Source organism: Lissotriton vulgaris, chromosome 4_1, assembly GCF_964263255.1.
Source record: "Lissotriton vulgaris chromosome 4_1, aLisVul1.2, whole genome shotgun sequence".
In the NCBI taxonomy this organism is placed as follows: Eukaryota; Metazoa; Chordata; class Amphibia; order Caudata; family Salamandridae; genus Lissotriton; species Lissotriton vulgaris.
In genome coordinates this window covers 1818138255-1818151885 of record NC_141691.1, presented here as the reverse complement: position 1 = coordinate 1818151885, position 13631 = coordinate 1818138255, and the positions used below count along the sequence as shown (strand labels likewise).

At 41.6% G+C, this 13631-nt stretch overlaps 1 protein-coding gene across 1 annotated transcript in view; it reads left to right on the top strand.

Annotated features, from left to right (window-relative positions):
• Positions 1 to 13631, top strand: part of CSMD3 (CUB and Sushi multiple domains 3) — a 2596150-nt gene that overhangs the window by 2480801 nt on the left and 101718 nt on the right. Inside the window, exons 64-65 of the mRNA XM_086918068.1 lie at positions 1466 to 1577; positions 5101 to 5280. Coding sequence (XP_086774194.1) covers positions 1466 to 1577; positions 5101 to 5280 — 292 coding nt within the window. The remainder of the gene's footprint in view (positions 1 to 1465; positions 1578 to 5100; positions 5281 to 13631) is intronic.

Genomic DNA, 13631 nt, shown 5'->3' with positions numbered 1-13631 from the left:
GAAAGCTGGAATCAGGCGGCAAAGATACCTGCATATTAGCCCATGTAAAAAGCTTCGCTGCCTGACTTGGACATGGTGAGTGCCTGCTAAGTTGAACTTTACACAGCCTGCCAGACACACACCATGGTTTGGAAAAGGCAGGGAGCTGTAAAGATGGGTCACTTCCACCACTTGGTCATTTGCAGTTACTCTCAGACCCACAAAGATTATTATTTCTTCTGCAAATCTCAATGGCAGTGAGTTAAGGAAGAACCTTACTTTCCAATGTTTCATAAAATGCTACCCTGGCTTTGTTTTGCAATATGTCCAGAGGCGACTGACTCATACAATGATTTGATTCGCAGCTCTTTCTTTTACAGTGGCACTAGGCCTGAGAGAATCGATTGTGAATGCTGATTTTGTTACTTGCTTTACCTTGGCTATTACATTTCAGATCAGCTCATCCAGTGCATAATATATCATTGTGAATTAGGGATATACCTATTGTAGCAATTATGGGACTTTTAAAGTATTTCTCCACAACAGTTGTCCCATGAAAGGCCATCATGGCAGTTCTGAACAGTGATCTGTTACAACTGCAATGAAAAACACATCTTTCAACAGATTTTTCTCTCAGGATGATGTACGTTCTTTATAAAGTGGCTGAAAATTTGCAGAAGGTAACGTGGCGCACACCAACACCTGATTACATAGCAATGCAATATCCAAAGGATGTTCGTTATGAAAGTTATTCAACCCCAGCAAAAAGGGAGCACAGCCATCTTAGTAGTTTCCAAGTTGGAACATACAGGGATCCAGGTAAAACAAAAAATAATGTTCACACACCAACCTCAAGCAACAAGTAAAGGTGTTAGTAAGTTTCCTCAAAGTCAAAGTAGGTGTTTAAAAGAGAGAAACCTCAATACTCTAATTCATATCTGCTATTCAACCAATAAGAAACTTATGTTATGTTTGATATTTATATAGCACGAAAAATTACCCCAAAAAGAGGTATAAGCCACACATGTACACCTCAAGAAATAGGTATCATGGTGTAAACTTCAAGCCAACACATGTTTTGTCAAATGGGTCAGTGACCAATGGCTTCTTCAGGGCTAGTATACAGTGCAGGCTCTCTCAAAGAATGGCTTGTGTGGCTGCTACTATGTGAAAGAGTGCAGGGCAGTGAGCTACACATGTATACACTAATATAATGGTTATCTGTATAGGAGCCAACTGGTGGTCCTTCCATAGGGCACTGCATTTTGCTGTGTATCTGGTGCTGTGGCAATACGCCTACACCTACGAGGTGTAAGTTGAGTACTATGTTCCTACGTCATTACTGAAAGTTCAACTATGTAAAATACGAAATAAAATAAACCCTTTTCAAATATCATGTTTTCTGTATTAAACACGTGGTAATGATATAAAAAATGAAAATGTTCGGAAAGTAATATATTTTTTTTATCTGTTGATGTTTACCTAGGTCGGAAGTGTTGTTCAGTTTCACTGTAAAAAAGGGTATTTACTGCAAGGATCAACAACTAGAACATGCCTTCAGGATTTGACATGGAGTGGAGCTCAGACTGAATGCATACGTAAGTGAGGACTTGCCTTTCTAAATTAAAATATATCACTATATATAGACATATTTCCATCTATATTGACATGAGATTAGATATCTCAATGTAAGAAACGTGCTCATGAACTTTAAGACAGGTAGAATCGCAATTGCTAATTTCGATACTATAACCTGTGAACGTTTCATTTTATGTTTTGATTTTAAATGTATGTAATGTTATGTTACAGCCACCTCTAACGTTTCTATAGAAAAACCTTAAAGAGCTGTGTTTCTATCTTATTATGATAAGCAAACTCATTGTTTCACTTTGTTACCATTGTGAACCTTTCTTTTGACTTGGGTGAGGGCTTAAAATGTGTCTCATTTACCCTCTTACTAAAACTATGCTTGGCAGCCCAAAAGGTTTTTGGACATTTTCAACACAGTTAACGGCTTACAGCAGAGGTGAATATTGTGGAAACCCATGTGGATAGGTTTTGTTTCCAGTTTCATATAGCACAAACTCAACCCAAATGTATTGGAGCGCTTTTACACGATTATCACTTGCTTTACACAAAGACACATTCATGTTTTTTTAGTCACAGGGAGAGTAAGGGGCATATTTATGTCTTCTGGCGCATCTCTTCAAATCAGCAGGGATGCGCCAGAACAGATGCGTAACGTAATCCCCCCCTTGCGCCACCACAGATGCGTCGCATTTACAATGCGGCACACCATGGTGCAAGGAGGGGCAGATGCGTGACGCATCTTGAGGTGCACGGGTGGCGCATTGCTGGAGTCGCGTCGCAAGCGCGACGCAACTCCTGCAATGCACAGGGGCCGCCCATACTCAACATGGTGCCTCACTCCTTACGCCTGCTTCAAGCAGGCGTAAGGATTTGACGCAGTAGCGTCGTAAAACTGACTCAGTGAAATCTTGTAGATTTCACTGCGTCAGATTTACGTGGCTTTCCTGCGAGGGAATGCCCACCCTGCGCGAGAACGCCCACATGAAACCTGATGCAGGTTTCATGTGGCGCAGGGCTTTACAATGTTACGCATCTGCCTAGATGCGTCACGTTGTAAATAAGGCACAACGTGGCGCATGGTTTACGCCGCCACTGCGTCACAAAAGTGACACAACGGCGGCATAAAAGTGTCGCAATGGGCTTGTAAATCTGCCCCTTAGTGATTTTCCCTGAATCACAGCTTGTTGAACTGACGCAGAGACTCGAACCTGGTTCCCCTGCTCCACAGGGCCCCCTGCCGTGCCTGGGGGTGCATGCAGGAGGGCACATGCTGTGCCCCCATGAATTGCACACCATGCAGGAATGTGCATTTGGCGCTCTCACAGCGGTGGCCTGCATCTCAGGCTCTCCTATGAGCCTAACATACCACTTCCTGCCCAACCTGCATACAACTCTAAACTCGGCGGGCGGGCGCACCACAGCCTTTGGTGATCCTCCTGCGAACGGAGCGATGGCGGTGCCGCAGGAGGGCCATCAAAGACATGGCCCATATAATTTATGTTCATTGGTATTGATTTTTTGCAAAGAATGACAGATAATTGACTTTCCATGCCCTTACATGTGGGTTATGTATGCATTGCCTGCGCCAAGTACACAAAGAGTTTGGTATAATGTGGAATTTTAAATCTCTTTAAAGTGCTCTTTTATTCTGATATTTGATAATTCTTTGATAACTCTATGTGATCATCACAATATAGTCCTATTTGTTTGTCCACACATAAAGTAGAATAAATGATTGAATAAGGGTGAATACATTTCTTTGTGAATTAGCTAATGGTCCTGCGGTTGCCAGAATGGTTTAGCTCGCAGTAGGAAGACGTTTTATGTAAGAAGATAATCATGTGCACTACATGTATGAGAAACATTAGGCCAGCTTGTTTTGTTTGGGACTTACAATGCTTTCTCTGGGGAACTTTATCCGTGAGATTGATCAATCAGCTCGCATTATGATGATGACAATAAAATGTATTCATCAATTTCTAGTGACTCACTGTAAAACGCACATTGACTCAAAGCAATCCAGTGGGCTTGCTGACTAACAATGTTGATATGGTAAAATGTGTGTGTGGTAAAAAAAGATATAGTGCAAATGATGATCTTTTAGCCAAGCTCATGATTCACTGACACATGTTTTGTATAAACAGCATAGTGAACATCTGTCAATTACCTTTACAGAGCTTAAAGAAAGGGATTATAGTTCCCACTCAATGCTGATACATCACATGATGTGATCAATTTCCTATTTTAGGTTACTGTGGACATTCAAATGTGGTATTTACATACATTTTTCTTACGCCTCATGGAAACTGCTCGCTCTTTCCAAGCAGTTTCACATGAACATCACTAGTACACCTGCAGTCCACAACTACAGCAGTTTTTTAGAATCATCTCTGAGTTGGAATTTCACAGACCATGAAGCATCTTTAGAGGGGAGAAGATGCAAAAAGAGAGACAAAGGGAATGCAATAATTTGATGCTCATCAAATGTATTCCTCGATTGTTGATTGGGAAGGAAATATTATACCTATTATAGCTAACATGTTATAAGCTACATTTTGCTGTTTTACAGAAGAGCATTTATTTAAGTATTTACCAGGTCCTTTATATTGAATTTGGGCCACAACAACTTCTGATGGCTTTACAATCTCTCAATTGGTGAAAACTATTTTTAAGGCCCAATTAGTTTAATCCTGTATTTAAAAGCTAATTTCAGTGGCACTATAGAGGGGGCAAACAACGTTTAAGTGGTATAGGTCCGTCAAGAATGCACATTGTCTTCTGCCAGCCTTTTTTCCATTGATCAATCATAAAAAGCCGAAACTTAATGCAAACATTTGGGGAATGGGGGAATACTTCAGTTTTTCAAAAAGATGCACGGTGCTAGCTTTATTTAGATGTTGGTTATGGTAACATCTTTTTAATACATTTCTTTTTGTAGATGTTCCAAAAAGGATGATGACATGTAGTATTTAAATTCATCTGCAACAAATGTTAATACTTTTTGGATAACTATTTCTTTTGAGTTTCAAGCCAAATGTGCAATCTTAAAAAAGGCTCATGTATGTCTATTTGAATTTCTGTTCACTCTGCACCACCAGAATGTGAAAGCAATGAACAGATACTGTAAACCAATCATTCCAAAGTTGTATTAATGTAAAATATTTGTCATAGCTTGGTGCACTGCATACAATTTAAATTGGTAAGACTGTTATTGCAAAAGTACAGTTTTATATATGTGGAGGTATTTGTATGCACAATCCTAGATATAGTGCAACAGAGCAGTGAGGAATGAGTGTAGCCCTAACACATGATTTATGTTCAGTACAATGAGGCAGAAAACGTTGATTTGAGTACTTGCAAGGCATTTGCACTTGTATGTAATATTGTGCCAAATAGCTTTGAATGTATGATTATACAACACCTAAATTATTGTGAGTATAAGGACAATCTTTCACTTTTCTACTTTGGAAGAAAGTAGTAGTTGAAATGCAATTTTAATACAGAAAAGTAAATAGATGTTTTTTGTTACAGCTCACAACTGCAAACAGCCAGAATCTCCTGCGCATGCCAATGTTGTTGGGATGGATCTTCCTTCACTTGGTTACACACTAATCTACACCTGTCATCCTGGATTCTTCCTCTCTGGTGGCACAGAGCACAGAGTCTGCAGATCAGATAACACCTGGAGTGGGAAGGTTCCAACCTGTGAAGGTAACAAGGCTGAATTTGTAAATAATATATCATTACACTTTTTACCATGTACATAATTTTCCAAGATCCACCACTGCCAACATTGCAGATGTGATGCATCACTATTTGACTTGTCAGTGATATAATCCAACTGATAAGAGTCCATTCAAGCAATGTATTTCTGAACAGGTTGCATTTTGTAGTCCATAATTGTTTACTTAATATATTATGCAGTGCACAAAACTGTGAGTGAAGTGTCTCACTTCTGCCCCTTCTGTCTATTCTGTACTTAGATAGCAGCAATTGTGGAGGAGGTCTTTGCACACTTATGTGTGTTTTTTAGTAGTAAATAGGGTAGGGGCCAGGGATGAGATGTGAAAATTGGGAATAATTACTACAAAATGAATGAGTCCAAGGGAGCTTTGAGAAGGGGTTTAGTAATGGACATGCTAACCCAGAAATACACCCACAAAAAAGAATGATCTTGAAAGTCACAAAATGCACTTCAAAATTAAATGCATCCCTATCAATGTCAAAACAGCTTTAAAAGTACTCCAGTTTAGCCTTAAGTATTAAACTGTCATAGAAAACAACAGAGGCATGGAATTAAACTAACATCCAATATTAGGAATTACATTTTAAATAATTAAATGAATTCATTTATTCCTTTAACTTATATATTTAAAAAGATGACAAACAATAACTGTGATTATTGATTGATTTCATTTGTTTAACAATACATGTTAGTGAATTTTGTAAGGTACAGCACATGGAGTAATACAATTTAGCTTTTAAAAGAACCTTCAAACCATGAAATGGTTCAACAGAGGGCCATAACATACTGTTGGAAATTGGGTTTCTGGTTGGCAGTGGTATGCACCCTGTTCAAGCAGGAACCACAATCCTCGTCAGGGAAAGTCACACACATACCCTAAATTAAGCTGTGTTCACCCCCTGGAAGCTTGGCACACAGCAGACAGGCTTAACTTAACATACAGTGTGTTAAGTATTTGTGCCACACTTCAAACAGAGAAAACACCACCCAAAAAGATTCCACACCCCATTAGAAAAAAATTCTTAATACATAAATGAAACAGTCCAAAATGACAAACATTCAATAAGTAGAACTTGAGGTATTAATTTTTAAAGAATAAACAGTAAAATAGAACTTAGAACAAATTAGCGTTTATGTGAGTTATCTGGTCGCGATGGACCAGGACAAAGTCAAGAGTCCTGGCCAACCGCGATGGAGTACGAGCCAGATACAGGGACCTAATGAGGCCCACTGAATAAAAGTACCTTAATACTGGTTGCCTTACCCAAGACGCAGGTTCCAGCCAAGCGATGTGCCAGTGCATCCGAAGCAGTTGGTGCAATAGCGGTGATTAGTCGGTTCCGAGGAAGATGGCCTGGTTCCGAAGGCTGGGCGCTGAGTTTCCCTATGCAGTAGAGGTGATGTGTCAATCTTCTTCAAGTGGTGGCAGTTAGGCGTTGGTTCCAGAGGCAATGCACCAGTTCCGTGTACGATGTGCTGATCTTGCTACTGCAGCGGCAGCTATTCATCAATTCTGCTCTCGTAAGAGAGTTCCACTGGAGCAATCAATCAACCAGTCAATCAAGGTTTGTAAAGCATGGCTACTCACTCATGAGGGTCTCAAGGCACTGGGGGGCCTGCCGGTATGTCTGAGTACTGGGTTCCAGTTGAAGAACCTGTTTTGAGATCCTTCCTGAATTGGGTCCATGGCGGGTATTGTCTGAGGTGGCGAGGCAGGGTGTTCCAAGTCTTTGTGTTGAGGTGGGAGAAGGATCTTCCATCAGTTCTAGTCTTGAGGATCAGAAGGACGGTGGCCAGAGCAAGCTGGACGAATGGAGTTGTCTGGTGGGTACGAGGAATGAGAGGCAGTGGTTCAGGTATGTTGGTCCTGTGTCATTGAGGGCTTTGTAGGCATGCGTGAGTGATTCTTTTGGTGACTGGGAGCTTATGGAGTTCTCAGAGGTGTTTGATAATATGGCAGCGGCGGGAGATGTCAAGGACCGTTCTGGATGCAGGATTTTGAAAGTTCGGTCATTACCTTAGGAGTTTCTGGGTGACAGCGGCATAGAGTGCATTGCTATAGTCAAGTCTGCTGCTGATTAGTGCGTGGGTGACCATATTTTGGATTCAGTGAGGATTCATCTAAATGTCTTTTGACGCAGGAGAAGCGTGTGAAAGCATGATGAGGTGACAGGGTTGAAATGATGGTTTATTGTAAGTGAGGAGTCCAGTCTGTTGTGGTGGGTGGGGTTCCCAATGTGGAGGACCACCAGGAGTTGTTCCAGGCTGAGGGGGTTGGTCCCAGGTTGTCGTAAGTTGAGTCTGAGTCAACTGGTTTTCATCCAGGCAGTACTGGTCATCATCCCACTGTGGAAGTGGTTTCTGGGGGTTGTTGGTTTGTTGCTGAGGGAGAGGATCAGTTGGGTGTCATCAGCATAGGAGACAATGTTGAGTCTGTAGTTCCTGACGTTGGACATGAGAGGAGCCATGTAGATGTTAAAGAGGGTGGGACTCAGGGAGGAGCCCTTGGGTACTCCGTAGCTGATCTCCATGTGTTCGGAGAGGAACACATGTAGTCTGACTTGCTGCGTTCGATCGGTGAGGAAGGAGTGTATCCAGTCTAGGGCCTTGTTGTGGATTCCAGCATTGTGAAGTCTCATGATGAGGTGAAGGTGGCCCAATTTCAAGAGTCCAGGAATGGGATGGCACCACTTGGCAGGGAAGACTCACAGATGGCAGATTCCAAGTGCAGGAGCAGGATATTTGGAAGTCTGTTATGTTCCTGAGACTTCAGATCAGGAGGCCGGCCATTCAGATACATCTTGGAGTCCTTCTGGGTTTGGGTTGTAAAGATGCAGGTCCAGTGCTTTTCACTTCCAGGCAAGAAGCCAGTAGGTCAGCACAGCAAAGTAGGAGCCCAGCAGAGCAGTAGTCCATTAGAGTGTCAGTCCTGGTAGCAACTCAGCAGTTCTTCTTCCTAGCAGAGTATCCACAGGTCCAGAAGTGGACTGAAGTGGTGGTGTCTGAGGTCCAGTACTTATACCTCTGGACTTTTCAAGTAGGGGAGACTTCAAATTATTATTATTATTATTAATTGTGTTTTGTTAAGCGCAAACAACCCAGGGGCCTCGTAGCGCTTCAAAGAGATGTGTTTGAAGTGTACAGAGTCCTTGTCTTTCCTGTTGTGGATCCAGACTCACTACAGGGGAATGTAGCCTTTTGTGTGGGGACAGGGCATAGCCTAGTCAGGCATAAGTGCAAGGCTGTTTCCAACTCCTCCTTCCCATCCTGCCCAGGATGGACCATCGGATAGGGATGGACCATTAAGTCAAACATACATTTCCTTGTTGTGGCTTTCTAGAGGGATTGAAGAAACCTGTCACCCACCCTAGATGAATATTCAGAGACAAGCAGCAGGCACCAAATGGCTAAAGTATGAAAAAGCCAACTTTCTAAAAGTGGCATTTTTAGAATTACAATTTAAAATTCGACTTCACAATAAGTTGTGGTATTACATTGTTATTGCAGAGACACTAAACGTGGGATTCCACCTCTTCCTAATTGTAAATTACACTTACAAAATGTAATAAGGTCATCCTAATGTTATCCTGTGGGGGAGATAGGCCTTGCAGCAGGGAAAAACGAATATAAGAATTTTTCACTACTAGGACATGTAAAACCTTAAGATGCATGTCCTACTTTTTAAATACACTGGACCCTACACTTGAGCTGTCCAGGGCCTGCCTTAGGGGTGATGTATTTGTATTTGTATTTTTTATTTATTTGTTTGATTAATTAAAATCTTACAAAAAAGCAGATAAAACTTTACCAAATTTAAAATTATAAAACAATTGGATTTTCAATCAGTTTTCAAAAGTTAGATATATATTATACACATAAAAAGGAAAAGAAGCTACATTGTGGGTGATGTATTGAAAAGCCAAGGTTTGGGCCTTGGTAAGAGGATTACCTGGAAAAAGGTTTAACTTGTCAAGGCAAAACATGGCATTTAAAACTGCAAACACAGGCTCTACAGTGGCAGGCCTCAGACACATTTAAAAAAGCCACTTAAATGTATGGCACAATCAGTGCTGCAGGCCTAATAGCAGTATTTGGTGTACAGGCCCAGGGCATAAATAGTGCACTTTACCAGGGACTTATGAACAAATTAAAAATGCCATTTGTGAATATGCTAATGTAAAAAAAGGAAATTTAATTCAACTTTTGCTCAATACTGTTGGATTGTTTTGCATATTTTTTTTGTCAGAGTACACACTACAATATAGTCCTTCATTGCAGTGTATCATAATATTACATAAAGCATCAGAGCAAGTGCCCCTACAAAGTATATCTTGATATGCTGTCGGGTATTCTAACATAACATATTTTTATTCACCCACTCTCTTCCCAGATATTGGTTCAGTAGCCCATGAATGCCTACCACAATTCCCAAATCTTCTCTTTTTTTGGCAACCCCGACTCTGGTATTATACTTTTTCTGCCTTGTTTCGCCAATTTAGATCAGTTTTCCAATAACTCAGTCTCTACAGGCGATCTGCTCCCAAAGCCCTAGCTATGTTCCATGTGGCCACCATGATTGTCACCATAAGCCATATCTTGGTATATTTAGACCATATCATCTCTCCTGTCATACACATGAGATGCTACTTTGCTTTGAGTGGGACTGCTAAGCTTGCAACCTCGCCCATGACCCATATTACCTGCCAGTGCTGTTGAATAATGTGACAGGTTCATAGCATATGAAACAACTGCCCTGTCTCTCCACACCCCCTGGCACATTGATTCGAAGGACATCTTCCAAAATGGTGCATAATTGTTCTGGAGGAATAGGATCTGTCGAAGACTCTCAGCTGTAGTTGTCTGAAGCGTGCCCGGAAAGCATGTTTCTAAGAATTTGAAGCCCCTTCACCCTATCATCATCCGCTAACAGACCCATGTCAGTTCCCCATGTCTCCCTCAAAGCTCCCAAAGGTTCTGGTGAATTATTCCTAAGTTTTTTATACATAAGGGAGGTGATCGTGGCTGTCATAAAATCTAGGGCATAATGTTACTATTTTTTGAGCAGATGGAACATGCACTTCATCACTGGTTAGCAGTGGTAAAGTGCCTAGAGTCATAAAGCTAGCCAAAAGGAAGTCAGCAAAAAAAGGAGGTCTGAAGGCAAAAAGCCTGGGGAAACCCTGCTAAGGATTTCAGGTCTAACACATACTATTCCCTCCCCCTTCCCCACAGCCCTCCTCACCTCCATCAGGTGAGAGCCAAACACATCACCCCGGACTCGGTCCACTGTCTGTCCGCCCTTCCGAGCTGTTCAGACGTCACCCTATGTTTGGGCATATTTAGACTCAAGCATGTCTCTCTTGGTGATTCATGGAATGAGGGCCATCCTTCAATATCTCACCAAGTCCACCCATATTTTTGTTTATTTTTGACGAAGGCTATGGCCTAATTGACCTGTCTTTCCAAGTTCATACTGTGGTCCTTCCCTCTCTTCCGCTTACACACGCATGGCCACTGTGAGCACCAGCCAAAACAGGGTGAGTTTGTGTCTGCTATCATCTAGAACACAGCTGATGTGTGATAGGACTAACATTGGGTCCTGCAGTGTGGCCCACCTTAGGACCCCCTCCCAAGCAGGAAAGCACTTGCAGCCAGTATTATGATAATTTGGAGGCAGACCCAGTCATATGTAACATGCCCCCTTTGGCTCCACCTATTAGAGACAAACCGGGGAGGCTATCATTCCATCCTCTACAATTTATGTCAGGTGCTGTAGGTTCTCTGGCGGATTCACAACTGTATCAAGTGGAGTCTGGAGGAGACCGCCTGATGTTGTGGCCCTTACTTGGCTTCAGCCTACTCCTCATCCGTCAGTGCCCATGTCAGTGCCCAAGCAGCTCATAGGGAAGTAAAGGGGTCAGCCATGTTACTCATTTTTTTTCTTTACACATATGTGACTTTGTGGTCTCACAGATCACCCCTGAGGAGTTTTGTCTCTAACGGGATATAATCGGGGAGATCATCTAAGTCTGAAATGTAAGGTGTCAGAGCATACATGAGCTACAGATACAGATAAACCTGGCTTTGGTGGATCCCGTTTTCCTCCTGCAGTGTCTGGTAAGATTCTGCAGGAGAATGTGGAGATCCCTATGATGTCCCATTTCTGGAACCCCGGTAAGTTCACCACTTGTTTTGGTAGGGTGCACTTCAATGGAAGAGTAAGTCCCATCAACTTATTGTGCCACCCTGGTTGTTGCACATGAGCCTCCACAGTCAACGCACCACCTTTGTCGCCGGCAGAAGAGGAGCACATGGCTTCACCCCATCTAACACATGTTGGATCGATATCCCTCCTAAGGCACATTTTTCAGGGGCATTTGCGGATTCACCTAAAGCATCGCACCACCATTTGTTCACTATGATCAGATGTGAGGCTCTGTAGTATTACTCGATGTTGGCAGCTGCAATACCCCCATCAAATATGGATTCGAAGCATTTAATCAGGGAAATTCGTGGTATGCCTTTATTCTACAGAAAACTACAAATCATGGAGTTGAATTTGTGGAAAAAGGGATTGAGATGCTGTCGGGGTAATTCTTCAATTGACATAAAAATCTCAGCAATTACACAATTTTTAATATGGCTGATCTACTCTAGAGGGACATGGGGAGTGCCATCCAGCCCTTTAAATCAGTAGCAACCTTCTCCATCAGCAGTTGAATATTCATCTCTCATGTCAATGTGGGTATCTCGTAATGTAAACTCTCAGATGTTGGAAACCCAATGCTGATACCTGTAGGTTTGCTGCCCATCTTAGGTCCTGTGTGTGAGTATTAGTTTGAAATATTACCAACTTAGACACATTAATGTTGAGGCTGGATGTCTCCTCATAGATTTGTAGGAGCTAGAGGGCCCATAGGAAGATGAAGTGGTAGGAGAAACAACAGTCAGGATGTCACCATGGCTTAGGGATCACCACTATCTCAGCCTCATAAAAATTTGGGGGCTGGCTCCTGGTGTGAGCTGCCTCTTCTATTACATGCACAAAGGGTTGTCCTAGTGTATGCATAAAGGCCTTAAAAAATTCTGGCAGGAGGGCAATAGGGCCCAGGGTCTTACCAGAGTTCAACTTACTTAAACCTGCATTGAGTTCCCCTGCCACAAGGTCTTCTTCTAAGGACTTTCATGTGGTATAGTATCACGTTGCACTTATAGATTAGAGAGGTATCAGCCAAATTATGCTGCAATGTCCCAATCCCCGTAATGGTCACTCCCTCCAAGGTAAGATATTGTGACAAATCCTGTGAAGTATGCCGCTAGACTTGTCACCGCACTGATAAAGGTAGGACCAGGATGCCATCCATATTATCTTTGCCTCATTTACTAAAGTTTGGTGAAGAAGTGCTTTGGTATGTGCAAGGTTAATGCCCCGTTCCGATCCATGTAATATAGGCTTTCCAGGTTATGGGCTCGCAACTCTAGGTCTGTGATCAACTGGATTCATCAGCAATTCTACCCAGTAGTGTAACGTATGATACACCCTTTAATTGTTGCCTTCAACACTTCTTAAAGCATACAAAGGGAGGATACCGAATCATGATTGAGAGTAAAGTGCCTCCCTCCACCACACCAACATTGGCTCTGCACGCCTTGTCCTGGAGAGAACAGGAAGAGACAACCTCCAAATTTTCTGCCTCCAAGCCGGACTGAAATGCAACCTGTTTACCACTGGGAAACGATCTGACAACCCTCAAAAGTTTACTGAATTAAAAAAATTACTAAAGTTTTTAACTTTAATTTTAAAGGTATAAAACATGCAAACTTAATTAATGACATCATTTTTAACCAAGTTTCTAGAAACTAAATAAATCAAATTAGCAGGAGTGGGTGACTTTGTTTATTTAATTATTTCAAAACATTGTTTATAAATGCAAATAATATCGATAATATAGTTAAATTACTTAAAAATGTAATACACATTATATTTTTGCTATTATACCTCATAAAGAGAACTCCACCCTGGTGACGACAATCTCCCAAAACAGCTGGGAAGTTACTATAAATAACTTTATATTTGTAAACTTTACATTCCTGAAAATCTACACATAGTTGTAAATCTTTACTCAGAAAGTGTGAATAGCAAAAAAGTGGAGTTTTACATGTATGAGTAGCAGTAGTTCTACTCATGAGTACATTTAATTTTGTGAATTGGCCCCTTAGAGCCCCTCTTATAGTTCAGATGTCTTAATGCAAGCATGGCTGAATCAGACTACCTTCCAAAACTCTTATCTGTAAAGTCTTAAGACAACTTTTATAA